General features: G+C 43.8%; 2 protein-coding genes across 2 annotated transcripts; both read left to right on the top strand.

The window, feature by feature from the left end:
- Positions 1–9,520: 9,520 nt before the first annotated feature.
- LOC110709244 (glucomannan 4-beta-mannosyltransferase 9-like) lies at positions 9,521–22,568 on the top strand. Its single transcript, XM_021887458.1, has 9 exons — positions 9,521–10,290; positions 10,412–10,510; positions 11,504–11,756; positions 19,409–19,519; positions 20,901–21,037; positions 21,271–21,384; positions 21,465–21,664; positions 21,757–21,951; positions 22,062–22,568. The coding sequence occupies exons 1-9, from the start codon at positions 9,958–9,960 to the stop codon at positions 22,222–22,224; spliced, it is 1,605 nt and encodes a 534-aa protein (XP_021743150.1). The 5' UTR covers positions 9,521–9,957; the 3' UTR covers positions 22,225–22,568.
- Positions 11,962–18,978, top strand: LOC110709245. The gene is made up of 2 exons (XM_021887460.1): positions 11,962–13,884; positions 13,970–18,978. Exons 1-2 carry the CDS (start codon positions 13,624–13,626, stop codon positions 15,197–15,199), a joined length of 1,491 nt encoding a protein of 496 aa, XP_021743152.1. The 5' UTR covers positions 11,962–13,623; the 3' UTR covers positions 15,200–18,978.
- Positions 22,569–22,853: the final 285 nt, after the last annotated feature.

The following is a 22,853-nucleotide window of genomic DNA, read 5'->3' as shown; positions in this document are numbered from 1 at the left end:
AGGAGGAGAAGGGTCCTCAAGGGCTGCTAAAGAAGAAGCTGCAGCTAGGGCAGCTGAAGAAGACGAGGCTTTGCTGAAGACCTCGGTGAGCTTTCAGTCTTAATTTTGTCTGTTTCTGTTTGTTGTTTTGTTTTTTTTTTTTTTTTTTTTTCTTACTCACATTCTTCCTCCCCACCTGTCTTTTACAGTCTGAAGAGAGTAATAGACACAGAGAATGGAAAGCCCCTGTTCGTCCCGAAGACTAGATACAAGAAGAGTCCTCAGACTCAGACATGGACGAGCAGCCGCTTCAGAAAAGGCGCCGAAGAATGGCCATCATCGGCCCCGTGACTTTCAGCGGAGGCCGATGACCATCGACGTCATAATAAGGGAACCCGAGGAAGGCAATGGATCGCCGAGGGTTCCCCGGCCACCACCTCAATCACCTCCAAAGACCCCTCCGCCACCTCCCGAGATGGAGGTGGATCAGAAAACTCCCGAACCTAAGGGAGGGGTCCAAGAAGAAGTTCAAGAGAGTGCTGCTGAGCACAAGAATGAGGATGCCGTGATGCTCAGTGCTGAGGGTTTCACGGCAGACATTGCAAGAGAGGTTGAGGCCTTCGTCCTCACCCCTGAAGAAGAAGAGGTCATAATAATTGACTCTTCTGAGAAGGAGGATGCTGAGCCATCCAAAGTTAAAGAAGCTCCATCGTCATCCTTTCCTTCCTTCCAGACTCTGCAATCTGGAGAAATGGGTTTCTCGGCCCCCCGAATTCCAATCCCAGATCACATCTGGGACCTCATATGGGGTCAGAACCGAGAAGGTGCTGCAGCCTACTTCAGCGATTTTGCTGGCATGTCCGAAGTAGATAGGGCAAGAATCTGGTCGCTGAAGGCCACTGCTGGGATGGGCGAATCCAACAGATTAGTTCCTGACCCAGCCAGGTCTAACCAACTGCTGATGATGCAGGTGATTTTCCTTGCCTTTATCTCCTCTAAAATTCAGCTCTATTTTTTATTTTAACTTGTGCTCCTGTTTTCAGTTCGTGCACAATCAGACTCTCACTATAGAGCTGATAGATACCCTACAAGATAGGGTAGACGCTGCCGAGCACGACAAAAAGGTAGCCAAAGAGGAGTTAAAGCTTGCTAAGCTGAAGCAAGCAGCAGCTGAAGAGAAGCAGCAGAAGGGTGAAGAATATGAGAAAAAAGCTGCTGAAGCCTTCAAAACCTTATGCGATGCTATGGAGAAGGAAGTTTTTCCCCCACTGATGGAAGGGGAAAAATTCCTCCGAGAGCACATGGGAGTGGACATCTTCAAATTCAAGGCTACCATTGAGAGCCGAATCCAGGAAGGAGCTGCTGCACAAGCTGAAGTGCAGCAACGGCTAGAAGCTCTTGAAGCCAGCAGAATGGCTGCTGAAGAGATGCTCCAAGCCAGGGATGTCCAACTCTCAGAGGCTGCTGCTGCTGCTGAAGCTCAGAGAGATAAGCTCCAAGAAGCTGAGGATCAGCTGATGGCCAAAAAGGAAGAAGTGGCCCAGGCCCAGACAGAGGCTTCCCAAGTTCAGCAGCAGCTGAATGAGCTGAAAGGTTCCTCCTTCAAGCTCGCCGCTGAGCTGAAGAAATCCAAGGAAGACTTGGAGGAGACCCAGAAGAAGTTGGCTGATGCTGAGGCTCTACTCAAAGTCCGTGTCTATACCCAAGAAGAATATGAAATGGGTTTCAGAAACAGGTTCAGAGTGTGCCGAAGAGTCTGCCTTCATGCTGAGCCGGAGTTGGACTGGTCCAAATGTGCTGAATGGGTCCAGGATTCCGAAGACCCTCATATAAAGTATGCAACTCCAGTCGAAGCTGAAATCCTTAAGGCTGAGGAAGCCGAAGAAGAAGCTGAGAGAATGGAGTTGGAGGCTGAACAGAGGGAAAGGGAGGCTCGGCAGAGTGCAAAGCCTGCTTCTTCTGCTGCTGGGGCTGAGATCACCATGGGGCCCAACAATGCTGACCAGTCTGATCCTCGGGCTGAAGCATAGGAACTCGGGCAGTCGTCTTCAGAATCTTGCGGTTCATCATGCGCTCAACTTTAAACTTGTCGCTTTCTGAATTTTTGCCTTGTTTGTTTTTGCTTCAGCTTGCCTTGTCGTACAAAACAGTTTATTTTTTTGCTTTTGTACGTATTTCGGCAGCTGTTATTTTCCGCTTGTGGGCGGCTGCCGATATAGTTTCTTAACTTATTTGAACTTGTAGCTCATTTTCTGAGCATAAATTATTAATTTGATGTTCTTTTCTTCAGCTGCTTTGTTTTTGAGTGCTTTACCGTTTCTTCAATTCTGCTGAACATAAACTTGCACTGTTAGTGCTTCTTGCCCCCCCCCCCTAGAAATTGAAGTATGGCTTCAGCTGAATAAACAATTTCTTTATTTCTTAAAAATGGGTATTCGAAACACAGGGCCAACTGAAGGCAATGCTTCGGTTAATGGCTTTCTGGGATACAAGGCTCAGTTAAGGCAATATCCCAGAATTGTCCATGGAATCATGCCTTTGGAGAACAAATCTTACTGAAGCTTGACTTCAGCTGAAAGACTAGAGTTCTTTAAAAAGACGAGTTTGCCAGCAATCAGAAACCCAGTTACCCGAAGGCGAAGGTTTCAGACGAGGCTGAATAAACAATTTCCAACAGTTGCTGTTATCCTTGATTTTCTGTCTATCATTGAAAAATGGATATCCGAAACACAGGGCCAACTGAAGGCAATGTTTCGGATAATGGCTTTCTGGGATACAAGGCTCAGTTAAGGCAATATCCCAGAATTGTCCATGGACTCATGTCTTTGGAGAACAAGTCTTACTAAAGTTTGACTTCAGCTGAAAGACCAGGGTTCTTTAAAAAGACGAGTTTTGTCAGCAATCTGAAACCTAGTTACCCGAAGGCGAAGGTTTCAGACGAGGCTGAATAAAAAACCCTTAAAGAGTAGATAGAACCGAGAAAACTTTGAAAGGATAAAAAGTTGCAAATATTTATATAAATGGCGGCTCCAAGGCCTTTCATTAGTTCAAAATGTACTTACAAAGATTGTTCTGCCTCGAAGGGTTTACACATGATATTTTTTCAGTACATCAGCGTTCCAGTGATTTTTCAACTCAGTTCCATCCAACTGCCGAAGTCGGTATGTCCCTGGCTGAAGCTCATCACAGATTTCATAAGGCCCTTCCCATGCAGCTGAGAGTTTCCCATGGATTCGGCCTTTCTGAACTGCAGCAGCATTCCGAAGGACAAGGTCTCCAATTTTAAGAGGCCTTGCATGGACCCTTCGGTTATAAAATTTGCTGATTCTCTGCTTATAAGCGGCCATTCTGTCTTGGGTTGAGTCTCTTACTTCGTCGAGGAAATCGAGAGATTCCCTCATCAGTCGCTCATTCTCAGCCGAGAAGTGGTGCACTCGTAGGCTCTCAGAGCCAATTTCCACTGGAAGAACGGCTTCGGCACCATGCACCATTTCAAAAGGTGAATAGCCCGTTGCCTCTTTTTCAGTTGTCCGAAGGGACCAAAGGGTTCCAGGGAGCTCCTCCATCCACTTGGACTTTTGATCTTCCACCCTCTTCTTGAGGGCATTTAGGATCTGTTTATTTGCAACTTCGGCTTGTCCGTTACTTTGCGGGTGGCATACCGCTGAATATGCCAGTTTGATGCCGAACTGATCTATATACCGCTTCAGTGGTAAGTTATCAAATTGCCTCCCATGATCGAAGACAAATACTCTCGGGATGCCAAAACGAGTGATGATATTCTGCCAGATAAATTTTCTGACAGTTTGCTCTGTAATGTTCGAGGCTGCTTCGGCCTCGATCCATTTACTAAAGTAGTCAACACCAACTATCAACCATTTTTTCTGGTACACAGCCTCTGGAAATGGTCCTAGTATATCCAGTCCCCATTGGGCAAACGGGAGTGGATTAAGGATCGGCTGAAGATCCCTTGCCGGCTGGTGGATAACTGGAGCGTATTTTTGACATTTTTCGCATTTCCGGACCAGCTCCTTAGCATCTGCAATCATGGTGGGCCAGTAATATCTAGCCCTCAATGCCTTGTAGGCTAAGGTCCTTCCCCCAATGTGGTTCCCACAGATGCCGAGGTGAATCTCCCGTAGGATATAATCTGCATCTGTTGGTCCCACGCATTTCAGCAATGGGGCTGAGAAGGACTTTTTCAGAAGTTCCCCCCTGAAGAAAATGAACCTTGAGCTGGTTCTCTTCATCTTGGAGGCCAAAGCTTTATCTTCGGGAGTTTCTCCCCGAAGCTTGAAAGCTAGGATGGGGTCCATCCAACTAGGCTCTGGGTCATCAGGTGCTTCGTCGACACTTCTCTCTCGACGCACTTCTACATATACAGATCTGTTCAGCTCGGTAAGAGTTGAACTGGCAATTTTAAAGAGTGCATCGGCTTGAGTATTCTGACCCCTTCGGATCAGCTGAACCTCAAAAGTTTTCAGCTCTGCAATGATTGACTTGGTCTTGGCAAGATAAGCTATCATGGAGGGCTCTTTGGCCTCGTAGTTGCCGCTAATCTGATATGCAACTAGCTGAGAGTCTGTTTTCAGGCAGACATGATCGGCTTCTAGGGAGATGCACAATCCTAGGCCGGCGATTGCTGCTTCATATTCGGCTTCGTTGTCCGAGGCCTTAAAAGAAAAGTTTAGTGCATACTCGAAGGATTTGCCTTCGGGAGAAGTTATCACTACTCCTGCCCCCGAACCGTTTTCAGTGGAAGATCCATCCGTAAACACGGTCCAGACTTTCTTTTCATTGTCTAGCGCTTCTTGGTATGAGCATTCGGCCAAGAAATCCGCTAGAGCTTGAGCCTTAATGGCAGCCCTCGGACGGTAGCTGATGCTGAATTCGGTGAGCTCAAAAGCCCACTTGGCTAGCCTACCAGATTTTTCAACCTTGCCGAGAACTTTTTCCAGCGGCTGATCAGTTAAGACCACTATCTGATGGCAACCAAAATAGGGCCTCAGCTTCCGAGCAGCTACTACTACCGCGAAAGCGACTTTCTCGAGTAGAGGGTAGCGAGACTCGGCATCCGTAAGTATATGACTGACAAAGTAGATCGGTTGCTGACTTTTACTTTCTTCCTTTAGAAGTACTGCACTGATGGTGGTTGGGCTAATGGCCACATACAGGTACAAAGATTCTCCTTATGCTGGGCTAGCCAGCGTTGGGAGTTGAGCCAGATGCTCCCGAAGCTGTTTAAAGGCGTCTTTTTGCTCTTCCTCCCAAACGAGCTCTTTTGTTTTCGGGAGTTTCAGGGCTTTGAAGAAAGGTAACCCCTTATCCGAAGCTCTGGAAATGAACCTCGAGAGGGCTGCCATTCTTCCGGTGAGCCGCTGAACATCCCGCTTTGTTTTCGGCTCAGGAAGGTCGAGCGCTGCTTTGACTTTGGAGGGATTGGCATCAATCCCCCTTTTGCTGACTATGAACCCAAGGAATTTCCCTGACTTCACGCCGAAGACACACTTCTTTGGATTCAGCTTCATTTGATGCTTTCTTAAGGTGGCGAAAGTTTCAGCCAGGTCCTTAACATAGTCCTCAGGTTTTTTGCTTTTGACGATTGAATCGTCGACATAGACTTCCATGTTTCGGCCCTTTTGATCGGCAAAAACTTGATCCACCAGCCTTTGATAGGTTGCCCCCGCATTTTTCAATCCGAAGGGCATCATTTTGTAATTTTACACCCCAGCGTTCGTGACGAATGTCGTCTTTGCTCGATCGTCGGGGTGCATGAAGATCTTATGATACCCCGAGAATGCGTCCATGAAACTAAGCAAGGCATGGCCACTTGTCGAATCGACTAGCTGATCGATCCTCGGCAAGGGATAGAAATCCTTCGGACAAGCCTTATTTAGGTCCGTGAAGTCAACGCACATCCTCCAGGTACCATTGGCCTTCTGAACCATCACCACATTTGCCAGCCATTCTGGATATAGGCAAGGCTCGATGAAGCCTGCCTCCAGCAATTTTTTGACCTCGGCTGCGATGTCTCGGTTCTTATTAGCGGAGTAATTCCGCTTCTTTTGCTTAATTGGTTGACACGTTGGGTCAACATTAAGCTTATGGGAGATGAGGTCTGGACTTATCCCGGGCATATCAGCTGCCGAGAAAGCAAACACATCTCTGTTGTTCCGAAGGAGCTGAATAAGTTCACAACGGGTGTTCGGATCAAGGTCCATCCCGATTGTTACACATTTCTCAACGTCTCCTTCGGCCAACTCAACTGTTTCAATCTGTTGGTCCATGTCCATTGCTGATGGACTGGACTCTTCAGAATCTGGCCTGCTGCCTATGTCAGCAGGTGTCCCAGTCTTTTTGTTCTTCGGCTGGCACTCTGAGTCTTGCTGTTCAGCTGAAGAGCTAGCCTTTTCCCTTTCGGGCCCTTTACCTCTGGGTACAGATCCTTAGGCCGAAGCACTTAGGCCTTTCGGCTTTTTTTGTGCTTGGCTCTCTTTCTTTTTCTTTCTCCTCCTCATCCTTGTCGTCATCTGGGCGACTACTGGATGGCTTGAGGTAGTTGCACCTTCGGGCGTCCTTTTGGTTGCCCTGTATCCTTTCGGGGAAGCCAGCGTCTGAGACGTAAATCATCAGCTGATGATAAGTTGAGACGACCCCTTGGATCTCATGAATTATGGGTCTCCCCAAAATCACGTTGTACACTGAAGGAGCGTCAATGACCAAAAATTCAATCATGACGTTCCTGGTTGCCTCATCGCAGCCGATGGTGATAGGAAGTGTCACCTTCCCATCTGGATAAGTTGAAGCCCCGTTGAACCCGGATACCGGGTAGGGTACCGGCGTAAGGTGCTTGGGCTTCAGCTTGATTTGATTGTAGGCCTTTCGGAACAGAATGTTTGCTCCACTGCCACCGTCAACAAGGACCTTACTGACGTCGTGGTTGGCCACCGTGGCGATGATCACCAACGGATCCTCGTGAGGGAACGTTATCCCCCGGCAGTCGGCGGCTGTGACCGTCATGTTCGGCACCGGCAATTGGGGAGACTGAATGTCAGCGTTGTTCACCTGGTAAGTCAAAGCCCTAAGGTGTCGCTTGTGCTCCCTCCGAGAGCATATTCCTCCCGAGATAACATTGATCGGAGAGAATTTCCCCTCCGGCGTTTTACTGTTCTTCCGGGGGAAGTCGAGGTCTTGCCGAGAGTCCTTTGCTGAATTCTCAGACTCTTTTTTCTCGCGGTGATCCGCAATGTATTTTTTCAAGTATCCCTTCCGGACCATGTCCTCTATCTGGTCCTTCAGTTGGATACACTCCTCAGTGTTGTGTCCCGGAGATTCGTGGAACTCGCACCACTGATTTTTATTTTTTCGCTGATACCACTCTGGGAGTGGTCTCGGCTTTCGGTAACTCTGATCCTCCTTCGTCACGCTGTAAATTTTGGTGCGTGGAAGAGAGAGCGGAGTGTAGGACTCGTATCTGCCTGTGTATGAGGCAGATTTTTCCTTCTTTGGGTCGCTGGCCGAAGATTGCTCCGAGGCCTTTGACTTTCCCTTTGCCTTATGGCCTTGGCCTTCAGACAAGGGTATTTGTCTTTGTTTCCCTCCCCCGAATTGAGGTTGGGTTTTCGCTTTGTTCCATTCTTCGGCTCGAATGAACTTATCCGAGGCATTCAGAGCTTCCTCCAAGGTCTGCGGGGCATGCATGACCATGAAGTCTAGGAACTTCCCGGGATGAAGGCCATTCTGCATTGCAAAAACGGCTAGCCCCTGGTCCAGCTGAGAGACGCTGGATGACTCGTTACTGAAATGGGTCAGATAGTCTCGGAGGCTTTCGGTTTCCCCCTGTTGCAGACTCATGAGTTCTGCAGTAGTCTTCTCTCGGCGGTTTGCCGTGGAAAACTTGCTCCTAAATTTGGAGGACAGATCATCCCACCCTGTTATGGAGCCTTGCTTTACTCCCTTGGAGATCCACGCTTGCGCGACCCCCTTGAGAGTGGTTGGGAAATATTTGCACCAAGTCGCTTCGGATCTGGGGCAAAGATGCATATGAGTCTCATACGAGGCCACGTGGTCCTTCGGATCCGAGGTCCCGTCATATGTGATGTGCGACGGTATTTTAACCGTGGGCACGTGCTCTTCCAGTATCCATTGCTCGAATGGCGAACTGGCGGGTAGCATAACGACCTTGCCCTTGTTCCTGGCCGAAGGGACCGCGCTCCGCCCTCTTAGAGAGGTAGGAGTGGTTTTCGTCCCTGGCTGGGAAGTCTGGGCCTCGGCCGCAGGGAACGAGAGGCGACTGTGCACGCTCGGTTCCTTGCCGCCGAGTCGGTCGAGGACGCTTCGGCGAACAGTCTCAGGTCGTTCTCGGTGAGTAGATTCTGGCCGAGAAGCTGAGCTGCTGCTCTTATGCGTTATTGGTCGGAAGGATGAGGATCCTTTGAAAAATTGAGGGTTCTTTTTCCTCTCTTTTTCAGTTTTCCAGGTATCCTCTTCCCACTCTCCCAGTTCCCGGGAGGAAGGAAGCTTCCCACTCTCCCAGTTCCCGGGAGGAAGGAAGCTTCCCACCATCACGGTCTAGCTTCCTCCGTTGATGCCGGGTATGCGGAGGAGTTCGATCACGAGGTGGTGGCATATTTTGTGCCCTCATTGCCTCCATGAGCACTGCCAGCGCTCTTGCCACCTCCTCCGAGCTGGGCCCCGCCAAAGGGGTCCTCGGCCGAGTATGGGAATGAGAGCGCACAGTCGATGGTTGGCTTTGGGGCACTGAATGTGTCCTATGATCGGACTCACCCCTGCTAGACCGAGAGTGACTCGGCCTATGATGAGAGTTATGAATTACGGGAGAAAGGGAATCCTCCCTGTATGATCCTCCCCCCGAGCTGGCACCCTTGGGAGAGTTCCGGTCCGGCGAGGGTGATGGTGTAGGGGTTTTAGGCTTTTCGCCTGCTCCTTGACGGAGGCCTTTGCTCTTGCGGTTCTTAGCCATTGCTACTAAGATTATTGCAAGATGATCTTGGTTAGAAATTTGGCTTAAAGATTTTTGAAAGTCTTCCCCACAGACGGCGCCAAATTGTTTCGGGTGAAAACAATGGGACCTTGTCGAAGGTCCGATGAAGTGGAGAAGGCTAGATTCGATCCAAGTAATGTTGGGCCGAAGGTTTCCTGCACAGTAAACACACGTAAACTAGTCTCGGGGGTGTTGCCGAGGAAGGCCCCTCCGATGCTAAAGTCAGTACAGTGTGTAGAAAGAGAACACTATGCAAGAGAATTAATTGCTTGAGGCTTTGCTTGAATCAATGTACAAATGTAATATTGATGACTTTTATACCTCTGCATACATGGAGAAGTTGGGCCTTAGCCCAATTGGCTTGCCTTGAGGACTGATCTTTGACTTTAGCACAATTGGAGAGATGAACCTTGACCTTGACTTTTAATTGGATCATTTAATGCCTAGGCCCAATTGGATTAAATTGGACCCAAACAGAAGGTATATGTGTTAGGTAGAAAAGAGCAAAAACAGGGGAACCTCATATAAATACTCTATATCTTCTTCTCAATTTCATTAACACATTAAACAATCTTACAACTTCATTTCTCATTTCTTGTAATTTTTTGGAACTGCTTCTGTTTTTCATTTGATTACAGAAGCAGCTTCCACTTTAATTCATTTTTTTTTATTATAAAAACTCAAGAATAAAACCTCCTTTTTAAACTTTATTTCCCTCTTTTTTTCTAGCTTTTCTTTCCATGTTTTATCAAATGAGTGGTTTCCTTCAATTCAAACTGCAATTTGTGCTAATTTTTCTGTAATTGTGCCGACAACCCCATTTCGAATAACAATTTTTTTTGCGTGGTCCTGAAGAAACAAATCTAGAAAAACAGAGAATTTTTCTTTCTCATCATATTTAAATCTCAGCATTTCAACAAAAAAACATCATCCCCTGTTATTATCTTCCTCTGTTTTTTCGCTTTGACGGAAAAATGGAAAAAATATCAAATCAAGAGCTTCTTTTTCCAGAAGGTCTGCTAAAGCAGAGAGATGATGTAACAGGGCAAATTGGGTTAATTTGGGATCAAATTAAAACACCCATTTTTGTTCCAATTCTAAAATTAGCAGTCATTATTTGTTTGGGAATGTCAATAATGTTGTTTATAGAGAGAGTTTATATGGGAATTGTGATAATTTTGGTGAAAATGTATGGGAAAAAACCAGAAAAAAAGTATAAATGGGAAACTATTAAAGATGATGTAGAGCTTGGTAGCTCAGCATATCCTATGGTTCTTGTACAAATACCAATGTACAATGAAAAAGAGGTACTGTATGAAATTTTCTTTATCCCCTTTTCTTAATTTTGTGATTTCGTCCCATTTGATTTTTCATGGTCTTTAAGATGCACCTTTGAGTTCGAGTATGTAACTTTGGTTAATTATGCAGGTGTATCAGCTCTCCATTGGAACAGCATGTGGACTTTCATGGCCGTCTGATCGAATTATAATTCAAGTTTTGGATGATTCAACTGACTCAACAATCAAGGTACTATTCCGTACTACACTAGTAGTACAGTAGACTAGTGAAGTAGTGAGCTAGTGATGGTTTTTTTTTTTTTTCACTTTCCTATCATATGACTATGTTGTACTCGTATGAAAATTAAGGGATTAGAATGCTGGTTAGCTTTTTCCTTGATATATTTACTATTTAATTTTTTGTATAAAACCGTAAAAATACATTTAATGGAATATTATTACCTCACAAAGAGAATCAAGATAAAATTAAGGGGTTAAAAGTTTTCAAATTTTTTTTTTTACAACCGTGGAGAATTTGCACCTCAAACTGTGTAGACTTTGGATTTTTGGCAACCGTGCACCACGGCTTTTTATTTATGGAAAATCGATTTTTAGAATTATCTCATCTTTGTTTTTATGATTTTTTTTTTTTTTTTTTTTTTTTTTTTTACAAGGGTATTCTTTTTATGTGTGGTGAAAAAAATTAGAAAATTACAATTACAACTTACATCATCTAAATAGAGACTAATTTTGTCCTAAAATAATAGAGATTAATTTTTTTTTTTTTTTTTTTACTTAGAAAGCATTTACGAGAAACATTACTCGTATTTCAACTAGCTATTAAGATTAATGTACGTGTCAAAAAAAAATGAAAATTTTCAATTTAAAAGAATATCACTCCGTCTGCCCCCCATTTCAATAAGATGAAGTTGTTAGGAGATCATGAGTTCGGTTATTTTAAAATTAATCAGATAGTATTATTTCAAAATATCGCGATTGTCCCCTACTTCATGTCCTTCAAAGTCATAGAGAACCATAATTCTTATATACGGAGTGTATACAGAATTTTGAGAGAGCTGGAGAGTGATGAAGCACTTTAGATGACACTTCTTGAGTTGATCTTACTTAAAATAGTATGTACAAGATTATTACCACTTACTAAAAAACGAAAAATACTACAATGACAATGTTCATAACTTTTTTTTTTTTTTTTTTTTTTGGAATTTTGTTTATGGGAGAGCAGGAATTAGTGGCAATGGAATGCAAGAAATGGGCAAACAAAGGAATAAACATAAAGTATGAGATCAGGGACAACAGAAATGGGTACAAAGCAGGAGCTCTTAAAGAAGGGATGAAGCATAATTATGTCAAGAATTGTGATTATGTTGCTATTTTTGATGCCGATTTTCAACCTGAACCTGATTTTCTATGGCGTACAATTCCCTTTTTGATGCATAATCCTCAGCTTGCCCTTGTTCAAGCTCGTTGGAAGTTTGGTAACTTCGCTTACTCACAATTCTTGGGCTGACCATAACAATTTGGACCAATTGACTTATTGCTGACTTGGCTTAATTGGAGGCTTGGGCCTTGACCTTGGAATATTGGATCATTTAATGACTAGGCCCAATTAGCTAAATTGGACCCAAACAACTTGCCCCCCAGACCCGAGTTGGAAGGATGACGGGTCGGGTTTGAACCCAGTAAAAATGGAGGGAAGTAAATGATTTAATTAAATCAAAAGATTTAAATTTTAAACAGTCATTAACTAAATAACTGTAATTAGGATAATTAGTGGGAAGTTGAGTGGATAATGGGCGGTTAATTAAGAGAGGGAGTGTTTAACGGTTACTTAAGGAGGCTTTTAAGAGAATTTAAGCATTTTGGCTTTCTAAATTCCCCTTTCTGAAAATATAAACCAAATTCGCCATTTCTCTCCTCATTTCTTCACCAACTCATTTTCGAACTCTCTGAAAACCCATTGCTTCCGCTTTGAAACTTCTTTCCACACCCGAAATCAAAGCTTGGCGTTCGATCCCGCTGCTCTGACCCATTGAATCGGCAAGTTTCGATCCTCATAAAGGTAATTTTCTTCGAATTTCCCTTGATTTTCTTAGTTTTTTCAAAGAATTCCTCTTTTCCCGACTTCCTTTCTTGCGAATTCATCAATGGCTCGCTTAAGAGGTCGACGGACTGGGAGGTGAGGTCAGGTCAGGGACCCTAGGGTCCGTGCCAATGTATGGAATGGGGAACGCGTCGCAGAAGACCCGGAAAGGGGGATTCCGACGGTCCCCTTGAACGCGGCTGCCCCTCAGCAAGGGGCTGAGGCTGAGCTTGCCCCTCAGCAGGGTGCCGAGGCTGGAGCTGCCGAACATGAGGAAGATCTGCCTCTTGCGCTATGGGATTTGCTACCTGGGTATGTTGAATGGCAGGATGCCGAAGCCCAGAGAGCCATGATTGATAATATCCCTTATTATTGGTGGGTTAGGTACGCCGAAGCTTATCGGTTTGCCGAACAAATCGAATTACACTATGGCATCCTTGAAGAAGATGGGTATTGGTGCCAAATGCCTTCGCCTACTGACAGAATTCATCGCCCTCCCCCTGGATATGTGGGGGTATATACTCGGCAACTACAGTACGGGATTCGGTTCCCCTTGGATCCCTTCGTCAGGGACATTCTGATAAAATACAAGATCTCTTTGTGCCAGTTGACACCCGTCAGTATTCGGCGGGTGATGACTTATCTCTGGGTATGCAGGTTCTTTGCTGTCGAACCGACTCTGCACTGCTTCCGAAGGATGCATTAGCTGGTGCAGAACACCCAAAGTGTATATGGTCACCATGGGGCTGGTTGGTGGCGAATTGAGAGTCATCCCCAATATTTGACCATGTGGCCGAACGATTCTTCGGATAAGGACTGAAGAGGCCAGTGGATTTGGGTAAGGGCTCCTGCTGATCCGGAGCATCCCTACTTTTTCGGGGTCCCTCGCTATCTCTCCAGGCCCGATCCGAACATGCAAGATTTGGGTCCAGAAGACCCTGATGCCGCCAGCCATCCAAGTTACGTACAGATGAACTTCTTCGGGAAGCAGAAAAATCCTGGGGGGACTGGCTGAATGAAGTCCATCCTAGCCCGATGGCTTCCCGATAACCATTACGTCTTCCAAGAGAAGATGTTGGCAGTTGTCGGCCTCAGCCGAAAGCATAGAGGGTAAGTACCTTCGGCTGGGGCCGAGGTCTTTATTTTGTTATTGCCTTATTTGTTTTGTCCATATCCTAGAGCTAACCTTAAACTTCTCCTTTTAGAGGTTGAGCGAGGCTACTTCCAACATTGACTACGATCGGCTGGGATTGAATGCTGAAATGGTCATTTTAGACCGAGCCCCAGCTATCACTGCTCCAAAGGATCGTCCTCTGCACCTACACTCGTCGGGCCTTCAGATCGAGGCTGCTGCAGATTATCTGAGGCAGAAGCCTTGGTGGGAGAAATGGGATCCTCTGAGGCCTTTGCTAGCCGAGGAAGTACTCGCCGCTCAGGCTGCCGAAGAGGTGACTAGGGCCATCAACTCCCTAGAAAGGGGTGAGGGGACCTCTAGGGCTGCCGAGGTCCGGCCGAAGACTTTGGTAAGTCCTTCAGCGTCTGTTTTGTTTGTTTGTTTTTTTTTTTTTTTTTTTTACTGATCCTTCCCTGCTCCCCCCACTTCTGCAGTCTGAGGAAGAGGGCAGAAGAAGAGAAGGGAAGGCTCCAGTATCGTCAGACGACCTCTCAGAACTCGAATCTTTGGATTCCGACGATATGGACGACCAGCCTCTGGAGCCGAGGAAGAGAAGGAGGACGGGCCCGACTGTTATGGGTTCGGGAGAGTTTGCGCTGAGGCCGATGCCTGGCGTGTTAATAAGGGAACCTGCTGCTGGCCGAGGCAGGGTTCCGAGAAGTACATGGGGTCCTCCTCCCCCGACTCAGCCACCACCGCCAATCCCGTCGCCGCCGAGGACCCCTCCACCACTTGCTGACATGGAGGTGGACCAGCGAACTCCGGATCCCAAGGGAGGGGTTCCTGAAGCGGTTTCCAACAAGAGGAGTGTTGCTGAGCTCCCTGAGGTTGTTGTTAAAGTAGCCGAAGAGGCGGCTACTACTGGAGACGAGGCCCCTAGGGGCTTCACTGATGAGATTCAACGGGAGGTTGACGCCTTAACCAGTGAACCTCTCGGCGGGGCTGAAGAAGCCCAGGCTGGAAGGGCAACGACTGAGCCCGATAAAGCGGACGAAGTTCCATCGACTTCGTTCCCCTCCTTCAAGTCTTTTCAGTCTGGGGACATGGGGTTCTCAGCTAAGAAGTGCTCTATCCCAGATGGCATTAGGGCCGAGATCTGGGGGAGGCACAGGGAAAGTGCTGAAGCTTACTTCGGCGGTTGCTCCAAATTATCTGAAATGAAGCAAGTCCGAGAGTGGTCTATTCGGGCAACCGCTGGAATTGCCGAACCCGGTCCTTCAGTACCAGATCCAGCTAGAGATAACCAGAGGCTGCTGATGCAGGTATGTAACAAGATCCTGCCCCTTCAGTATTTCCAGTTCATCCCACTTGTAAATAATAATAATTTAAATTTCATTCTGGCTCCGCAGGTTATCTACAACCACACCCTGACCTGTGAGATGATTGACACGCTCCAGGGAAGGGTGGACATTGCTGAGACAGAGGCGAAGCTTGCCCAGCTGAAGCAGGAGAAGGCTGAGCACAAGGCTAAGGTCGTGATCGACTCCTTCAACACCTTCTGCAATGAAATGGAGAAGGATATCTTGCCTCAGATAGATGAGGGTGAGGCCCTGCTCAAAGCCTTCGGTGCAGTTGACGTTCCCAACCTTAAAGCCAAGATCCAGCACAAAATCGACGCTGAGGTCCAATCTCAGGGGCTGGCCCGAGAAGAGATATCTCAGTAGAAGCTCAAGATCTTGGAGGCTGACGCCAAACAACACCGCCAAGCCTGCGAAATGAGGGAGAAGGAGCTGGTCGAGGCCGGGATTCAGCTAGAGTCTCAGTGGCAGAGTATCACCAGCCTGGAGGTTCAGCTGAAGAACTAGGAGGAAGACCTTTCTCAGGCTCGTGAGAAGGTCGAGCAGACTGAGCAGAGGCTTGCTGATGCCGAGGCTCAGTTGAAGGAGAAGCGAGAGTCTTCCCAAAAAGCCCTAGAAGAGGCGCAGAAGAAGCTAGCCGACGCTGAGGCTCAGCTAGCCCTAAGGGTTTACACCTAGGAGGAGTATTCGACTGCCTACCTCAATGGCTATGGGGTGGCTCGGAGGCTGGCTCTTCATGCTGCGCCTGATCTGGACTGGTATCAATGCGAGGTCTGGGCTGAAGACCCCAAGGACCCTCATATGCAGCAAGCCAGTCAGGCTGAGGTTCATCTGCTAGCCCGCCTCCAGGCCGAGGATGCTGAGATGGAGGAGGCTGAGCTGAGAGAAGCTGAGACGAAGGAAGCTGAGGTCCAGGATTCGGCTCAGCCTGCCTCTTCAGCAGCTGGGGTTGACGCCGCGCCGGACTCCACCCTCGCTGGGATGCCTGATCTTCCAGCTGAAGCCTAGGGACTCAGGCAGTCGTCTTCAGAATCTTGCGGATCAACGTGCTCTTAAAATGATGGATGCCGCTTCTGACTGTTTTTTGCCTTTGTTTTTGCTTCAGCTTGCCTTGGTGTACAAATTTATTTACTTTTTGCCTTATACGCATTTCGGCAGCTGTTATTTTCCGCTTGTGGGCGGCTACCGATACTGTCTTTTAGTTTGCTTGAACATTTATGCTTTGTAGCTCGTAATACGAGCATGATTTTGTATCTATGCATTTGACATTTCCCTCATACTGCTTTGCTTTAAACTTGCTTTTCTTTTTCTTTTTTTTTTTTTTTGCTAAGTACAAAGCTTCAGATAAGAGGTCTCAGCTGAGGTCGTCTCCACCTGTTGTGCCTCTTGCCCCCCTAGAGATTTGAAGGCTTGCCCTTCAGATTTATGAGATCACTATTTTCTACCAGTTTATGCTTTTGCTCTTGATAAGGTGATGGTGTAGGAGTTTTAGGCCTCTCGCCCGCTCCTTGACTTAGTCTTTTGTTCTTGCGGTTCTTAGCCATTGCTCCTAAGATTTTTGCAAGATGATTTTGATTGGCTTAAAGATTTTTTGAAAGTCTTCCCCACAAACAGCGCCAAATTGTTTCGGGTGAAACAATGGGACTTAGCCGAAGGTCCGATGAAGTGGATGAAGACTAATCCGGTCCAAGTGATGCTGGGCCGAAGGTTTCCTGCACAGCAAACACACGTAAACTGACCTCGGGGGTGGATCCGAGGAAGACCCCTCCGATGCCGAAGTCAAACAGTGTTTAGAGAGAGAAAGCTATACCAGAGATTTAATGCTTGAGGCTTTATGTGTGTATATGAATGAATGACAAATAATGTAATTGAAGGATTTTATATCTTAGCATACAAAGAGAGGAGAATGATCGGGCCCCAAATAACCATGGGCTGACCATAACAATATGGACCAATTGACTTATTGTTGACTTGGCTTAATTGGAGGCTTGGGCCTTGACCTTGGAATATTGGATCATTTAATGACTAGGCCCAATTAGCTAAATTGGGCCCAAACACTTCGTAAAATAATTTGTATTCTTAAGAGGCCTAAGGGGCTAAGGGCTATCCAAAAGTTAAGAGTGGAAACATTAAGGATGAACTCCATGGAGTACTATACTACTACTAACATTAATCAACTCTTAGTTTTGTCATAAAGAAAATACACTGTATTTAATGTTTATGGTGTCTTTTTAGGGATATGTATACAAAAAATTGCATTATATCATGAGGGAAATTGATTCAAAACATAAGCACTAGTCTCTAATATTGTTATCGTAGTTGTATTAGTTTGTTAGTTAGCAATATTTTCAAATTAATGATTAGACATAAGATCACTGTGAGGCAATAGAATGAATCACGAGGATCATCATAACAAAACAGATAACTGTTAGTTTTTTTGTTTAAGGTAAGGAGAAAAGCCTTGACCGTATCTCAACCGTCAAGGTTTTTTTGGTTCGGTATTTACAGGTCAGACACTTTAAAAGTAAGGGGTAAGGGTAAGGGATCTCCAACCTCAAAGTGTCCCTACTAGAGATTGAACCCCAAACCTCAAGATTGGAAAGTGAAAATCTTACCACTAGACCAAGCTTAGCTTGGTGAATAAGTGTTATTGTTTGTGTCGTAGGATCCTATAGAATTGAGAGGGACACTACTAATACATTTTACAACACTTTGAATCTCAACAATACTTTTCCAATGATAGAAGATTTGTTAGATTTCTAATGAAACACTCCATGATATAGCAAGGTGATACACCAAGTAACTCTTTTTACTTTTCGAGATTTTTCTAAGCAATTAATAGAAAGATAAAGTTGTAACATGAAATATATTTTTCCTGCTTTAAAGTTATGAAATGGCAATATGAATATATCCCATGAGTAAGACTTACACTTGCAGAAGTATATAGATTGTTCCAAAAAAAATTGTTTCAATTGACCCACATGCTCCCTTTTTTCCTTCATTTCTTTTTACTTAGAACCAAAATATAAAAATTAATAAAAATAAAAAAAAAAAGTATGGACCAAAATCAAGTATGAAGGTCAAATCTGTCATTTCAATTTATCAAATGTTATTAAGTAGTTACAGACATACAGCTAGCTCCATGTGCTTGGGAAATTTCTTCAGTGATTAGTGATTACCATTGTCTGGCTCATCAAGGGAAAATTAAAGTCTAGGAATTTATGATAGCTTATATTTTGGAGTAATTTTTTTTTTTTTTTTTTTAAAAAGTAATGTGATCGAGACCTCTCATAGTCCCCATTTATTAAAAAATATAGGCACTCTATGTTAAAAAAACTGTCCTTTTTTTTTAAAAAAAATACTGCCGTCCAAATTTATCGCCACCGCCATCATTTCAAGAATTTTTTCTCATTTTTATTCTCTACCATTAGTCCATCAACCACAACCGTATCAACCACCACCTTCTACACCTAACATCCACAATAACGGCGATAGTCGACAAGAAACGGATGGTGATCGAGGTGGCTCTATAAAAAGAGAATCAGGGGTCAACCAGAGTTCCACGGTAACCAGTTTTGACCTCCGGTTACCGTGGACGTTAACTAGTTTTGGGCTCCGGTTACTTTCCACGGTAACCGGAGGCCAAAACCGATTACCATGGACGGTAATCGGAGCCTAATTCAAAATTTGCTCAATTTTCTTAAAAAAAAAATTAAAATATGGTGTGGCTAGTAACAGGAGGTGAAAACCGATTTCCCACCACCGGTAACCGGAGGTGAAAACCGATTACCGGTTGCGGTCAATCGGATTTTGTCGCCGGTTACCGGTGTTGGCTATCGGTTTTCACCTTCGGTTACCGGCCACTTATTTCATAAATAAAAAATAAATAAAACCCCGGAAATTACTTACCTCCTTTTCACCCATTCCTCCATAGATGTCGCACCACTGCTGTCTAAGTCCGAGTCGCCTCCACCGCCTCAGATCGCGCCACCGCCACTGCCTGAGCTCGCCGCCAATTGCTTCCCGGTAAACCCCAAATATGTGGTTGTGGAGGTTGTGTGGTAAAAAAAAGGTGGATGGTTGGTGTTTGAGGAGAGAGAAAATAAAATAAGGGTGAAAAATGGGTTTGGGTTTAGTAAGGGAAAAATTGTCAGTTTGCTCGAAATGATGGCGGTGAAGATAAATTTGGGCGGCGGTATTTAGCATTTCACTTTTTATTCACAAAAACTAATTTCCTTTTATCTCGAATTAATTTAATCATTTGTTAACTTTTTTTTAAATGTAATTAAAATTTAATTTTACTTCTATTACTTGTTTTTCAATATTAAATTAAGTTTTGTTAGTCACTAATTTGTAAATATGATCTCTTATTCCGTACTTCATATTAATCCGAACAATGATTATTAGTTGAAGAACTAATGTAAACTGATTTTATAATTCTAGCTCATTTAATCATCAAATGAGCAAAAATTAAGCTTGAATGCATCTTACACCCGGATATTATTCATACTGTGTATTATTTATTTACATTGTTACAATAGTTTTAAAATTTACCCTTTACATATTTTTTGGCAGTAAATTCTGACGAGTGTTTGATGACAAGAATGCAAGAAATGTCATTGGACTATCACTTTACCGTGGAGCAAGAAGTTGGATCTTCTACCTATGCTTTCTTTGGCTTTAATGGTAACCTCACTTTACTCTTTTCAAGATAAATTCTATGAGTACTAAACCTTAACCAATGTATTTTCACACAATTCCCAAATTAGATAGCATTTTTGTGGTCATGATTTAATTTACCAACCTTTACTTACCAATTACCAATATTGAAATTGGTCTACTTTATATACACACACTCCCTCCGTTCTCTTTTGATAGTCTCTTATGGGCATTTTTCACGAGAATTGATAAACACAAATTAGAATAGTTAAACTACATTGAAAAAGTAATTGACATTGGGTATGCAAAAAAGTAGAGAGAAAGTAATAAAATTACGTGGGAAAACAAAATTTACATGGGAAAGTTAAATTTGCACAAATATTGTTGCAAATTGGAGGGAATTTTGGTAAAAATTAATGGACATTTTGTGAGAAACTACCTTTTAAAGCATTTTTTTTGCGAGAAACTACCTTATAAAAAAAATGTTGTAAAAAACTACCTTATAAAAGCTAAATGTTGTAAGATACTACCCTTGGTCGGAAAGTGAGAGTTGACTTAATTTTTCCGGCGTTGACCTAGTCATGTGCCGGTCACGTAACGTTTAATTCATCTTTCCCCATTTTTTCCCCTAATTTTCCCCGAGCCTATCCATATAATACCAAGATGAATTAAATGTCATGTGACCGGCACATGACTTGGTCAACGCCGGAAAAATTTAGTCAACTCTCACTTTCCGATTGAGGGTAGTATCTTACAACATTTAGCTTTTATAAGGTAGTTTTTTACAACATTTTTTATAAGGTAGTTTCTCGCAAAAAAAAATTGCTTTAAAAGATAGTTTCTTACAAAATGTCCAAAATTAATATTGATAGTTGTTGGAAAAGGCAAATAGGATGAATATTTTGGGACTAAAATTTGTCCATAAGGGACTAACAGGGGACGGATATATATATGTATGGAAGTCGTATTTTCCCAAATACTTGATGAGTGTTCATGGGAACTTGATAACCTTTGAATATCATCTTTTGTTGACGCCTTGGTGCCAAAATTAAATAAGTACACTATAAGAAAGAGTTGAAATAAATAGGGGAATGATAAATAAAAAATTGAAATAAATTGGGGAATGATAGTCAAATATTATCTTATATCTTGACTTTTGATATGTTGGAAAGGTTCTTATACTTATTTATCATACTCATCTCTTATACATAGAATATGAATACGTAAAGAACTATGAGTACCCAAGTAAAAATCTTACCATGGCATATACTGTTAGACTTCAGAACAGAATCATAGCACTATGAACTAACATTGTTTCACAAAGTAGCAAAGGTTGAATTTTGATTAAATTTTCAATAGTTGATCAACAAGTTACCATGCTCACAAGTCATAAATGCGAGAAATGCAGGCACAGCTGGTGTATGGAGAATCTCAGCTATCAATGAAGCAGGGGGGTGGAAAGATCGGACAACAGTCGAGGACATGGATCTTGCTGTTCGAGCTAGTCTGAAGGGGTGGAAGTTTTTATACCTTGGTGATCTCCAGGTATCGTTTTAAGTCATAAAGAATCGGTGCTACTTAATGTGCTTATCCCCTATGAATTAGGTTCGGAATTGTGTGAACTGTAAGATGGAACTAGGGGAATAAGGTCAAAGGGTGTGAATGATCCCAGTAGTTTCGTAAGCCTAGTTCATCAGAAAGTATTGCATTCAGGTTTTCAGCTCATTTTTCAACAATAAAAGTTCTTTGAGAAAACTAATGCAATGATGTTGATACAGGTGAAAAATGAACTTCCAAGTACCTTCAAAGCATACCGATTCCAGCAACATCGATGGTCCTGCGGCCCTGCTAACTTGTTTAGAAAAATGGCATTGGAGATCATAAGAAACGAGGTAGGTATCTTCCTCATGATATTCTTGTCAAATAATCATTCTTTCTTGAGAGGAAGACTTCAGCGTTCAATATTTTGCAGAAAGTTTCGTTGTGGAAGAAGGTACATGTGATATACAGCTTCTTCATAGTCAGGAAGGTCATAGCCCATGTTGTTACCTTTGCTTTCTACTGCATCGTTCTCCCTGCTACTGTGTTAATACCTGAAGTTGAAGTGCCAAGGTGGGGAGCCGTTTACATCCCTACCATTATTACCTTCCTCAATGCAGTTGGGACACCAAGGTTTATCTCAATCCTCCTCTCATTCTTAATCTATCTCGTTTCGTTTTGCTTACACTCCCAAATTTTATCCTGATGCTTATATCTTACTGCAGATCACTTCATCTGCTAGTTTTCTGGATTCTGTTTGAAAATGTTATGTCATTGCACCGTACCAAAGCTACCTTTATTGGTTTGATGGAGGGTGTGCGAGTGAACGAGTGGATCGTTACTGAGAAACTTGGTGATGCTCTCAAGTTCAAATCGGTGATTAAAGGATACAGGAAACCTCGTTTTAGGTTTGGAGACAGGTATAACCTCACTGACAAAAACTTTATGATATCATTGCCTAGCTATTTCTAATGGACTATCTACCCAATGCACAAACTGATTTCACTCTCATTTTCACTCATTTGAATAGGCTGCATATACTAGAACTCGGCGTTGGAGCTTACCTCCTCTTCTGTGGCTGCTACGACCTACTATATGGAAAGAACCACTTCTTCCTCTACCTTTTCTTTCAAGCCTTCGCCTTTTTCGTGGCAGGATTTGGATATGTGGGCACCTTTGTTCCAGGCTCCTAACTCTAATATAAAGACAATGTGGCAGCCTACCTTCTTTTTCACTTGGCTGGAACTGGCTTGCAAGATCTGGTTCTTCTATCCTTCTTATAGCAGCATACGGGAATGGTGCCATTTGTGGCAACTCCCTCGAATACATGTATCAATTTTGTAAAGTCAATGACACAGAAAAAACCAGAGTTTGGGAGATGTAGTTTGACTTTGTGTTAAATTTGGAGAACCTTCAGGACCATATTAGTTGGTCAGAAGATTTGTTATAGTCTTGTAGATATGGTTATACAAAAACGTGCAAGCTGTAAGAATTAAAATTCCAACAGATCAAGGGGCTACTTCTTTCCCTTCACAAACTCTTATGGAGTCTTATCTTATCTTTGCTCAAATTTTGTAGTCAGGAAGTGTTTGTTCTCTCTATGCCACTTTCACCAAATAGTGTACCATATAAAGGTATTACCAAGTGTAACCTTTGTTAGGTTGTCGAGCATTTCATATCAAATAATAGAAGAAATCATAGCTGTAACGAACAGAAAAACTGAAATCGAAGCAATCCAGGAGTCCAGCAAATGCAAAACCAAAGAGAGGAATTCCAAATCACAGTGGCTGTTTGTTCAAAATTACTCCCCTCCCTTTCTTCT

This window comes from Chenopodium quinoa, unplaced genomic scaffold (genome assembly GCF_001683475.1).
Source record: "Chenopodium quinoa cultivar QQ74 unplaced genomic scaffold, ASM168347v1, whole genome shotgun sequence".
Taxonomy (NCBI): domain Eukaryota; kingdom Viridiplantae; phylum Streptophyta; class Magnoliopsida; order Caryophyllales; family Amaranthaceae; genus Chenopodium; species Chenopodium quinoa.
This window is presented reverse-complemented; position numbering and strand designations above follow the sequence as displayed.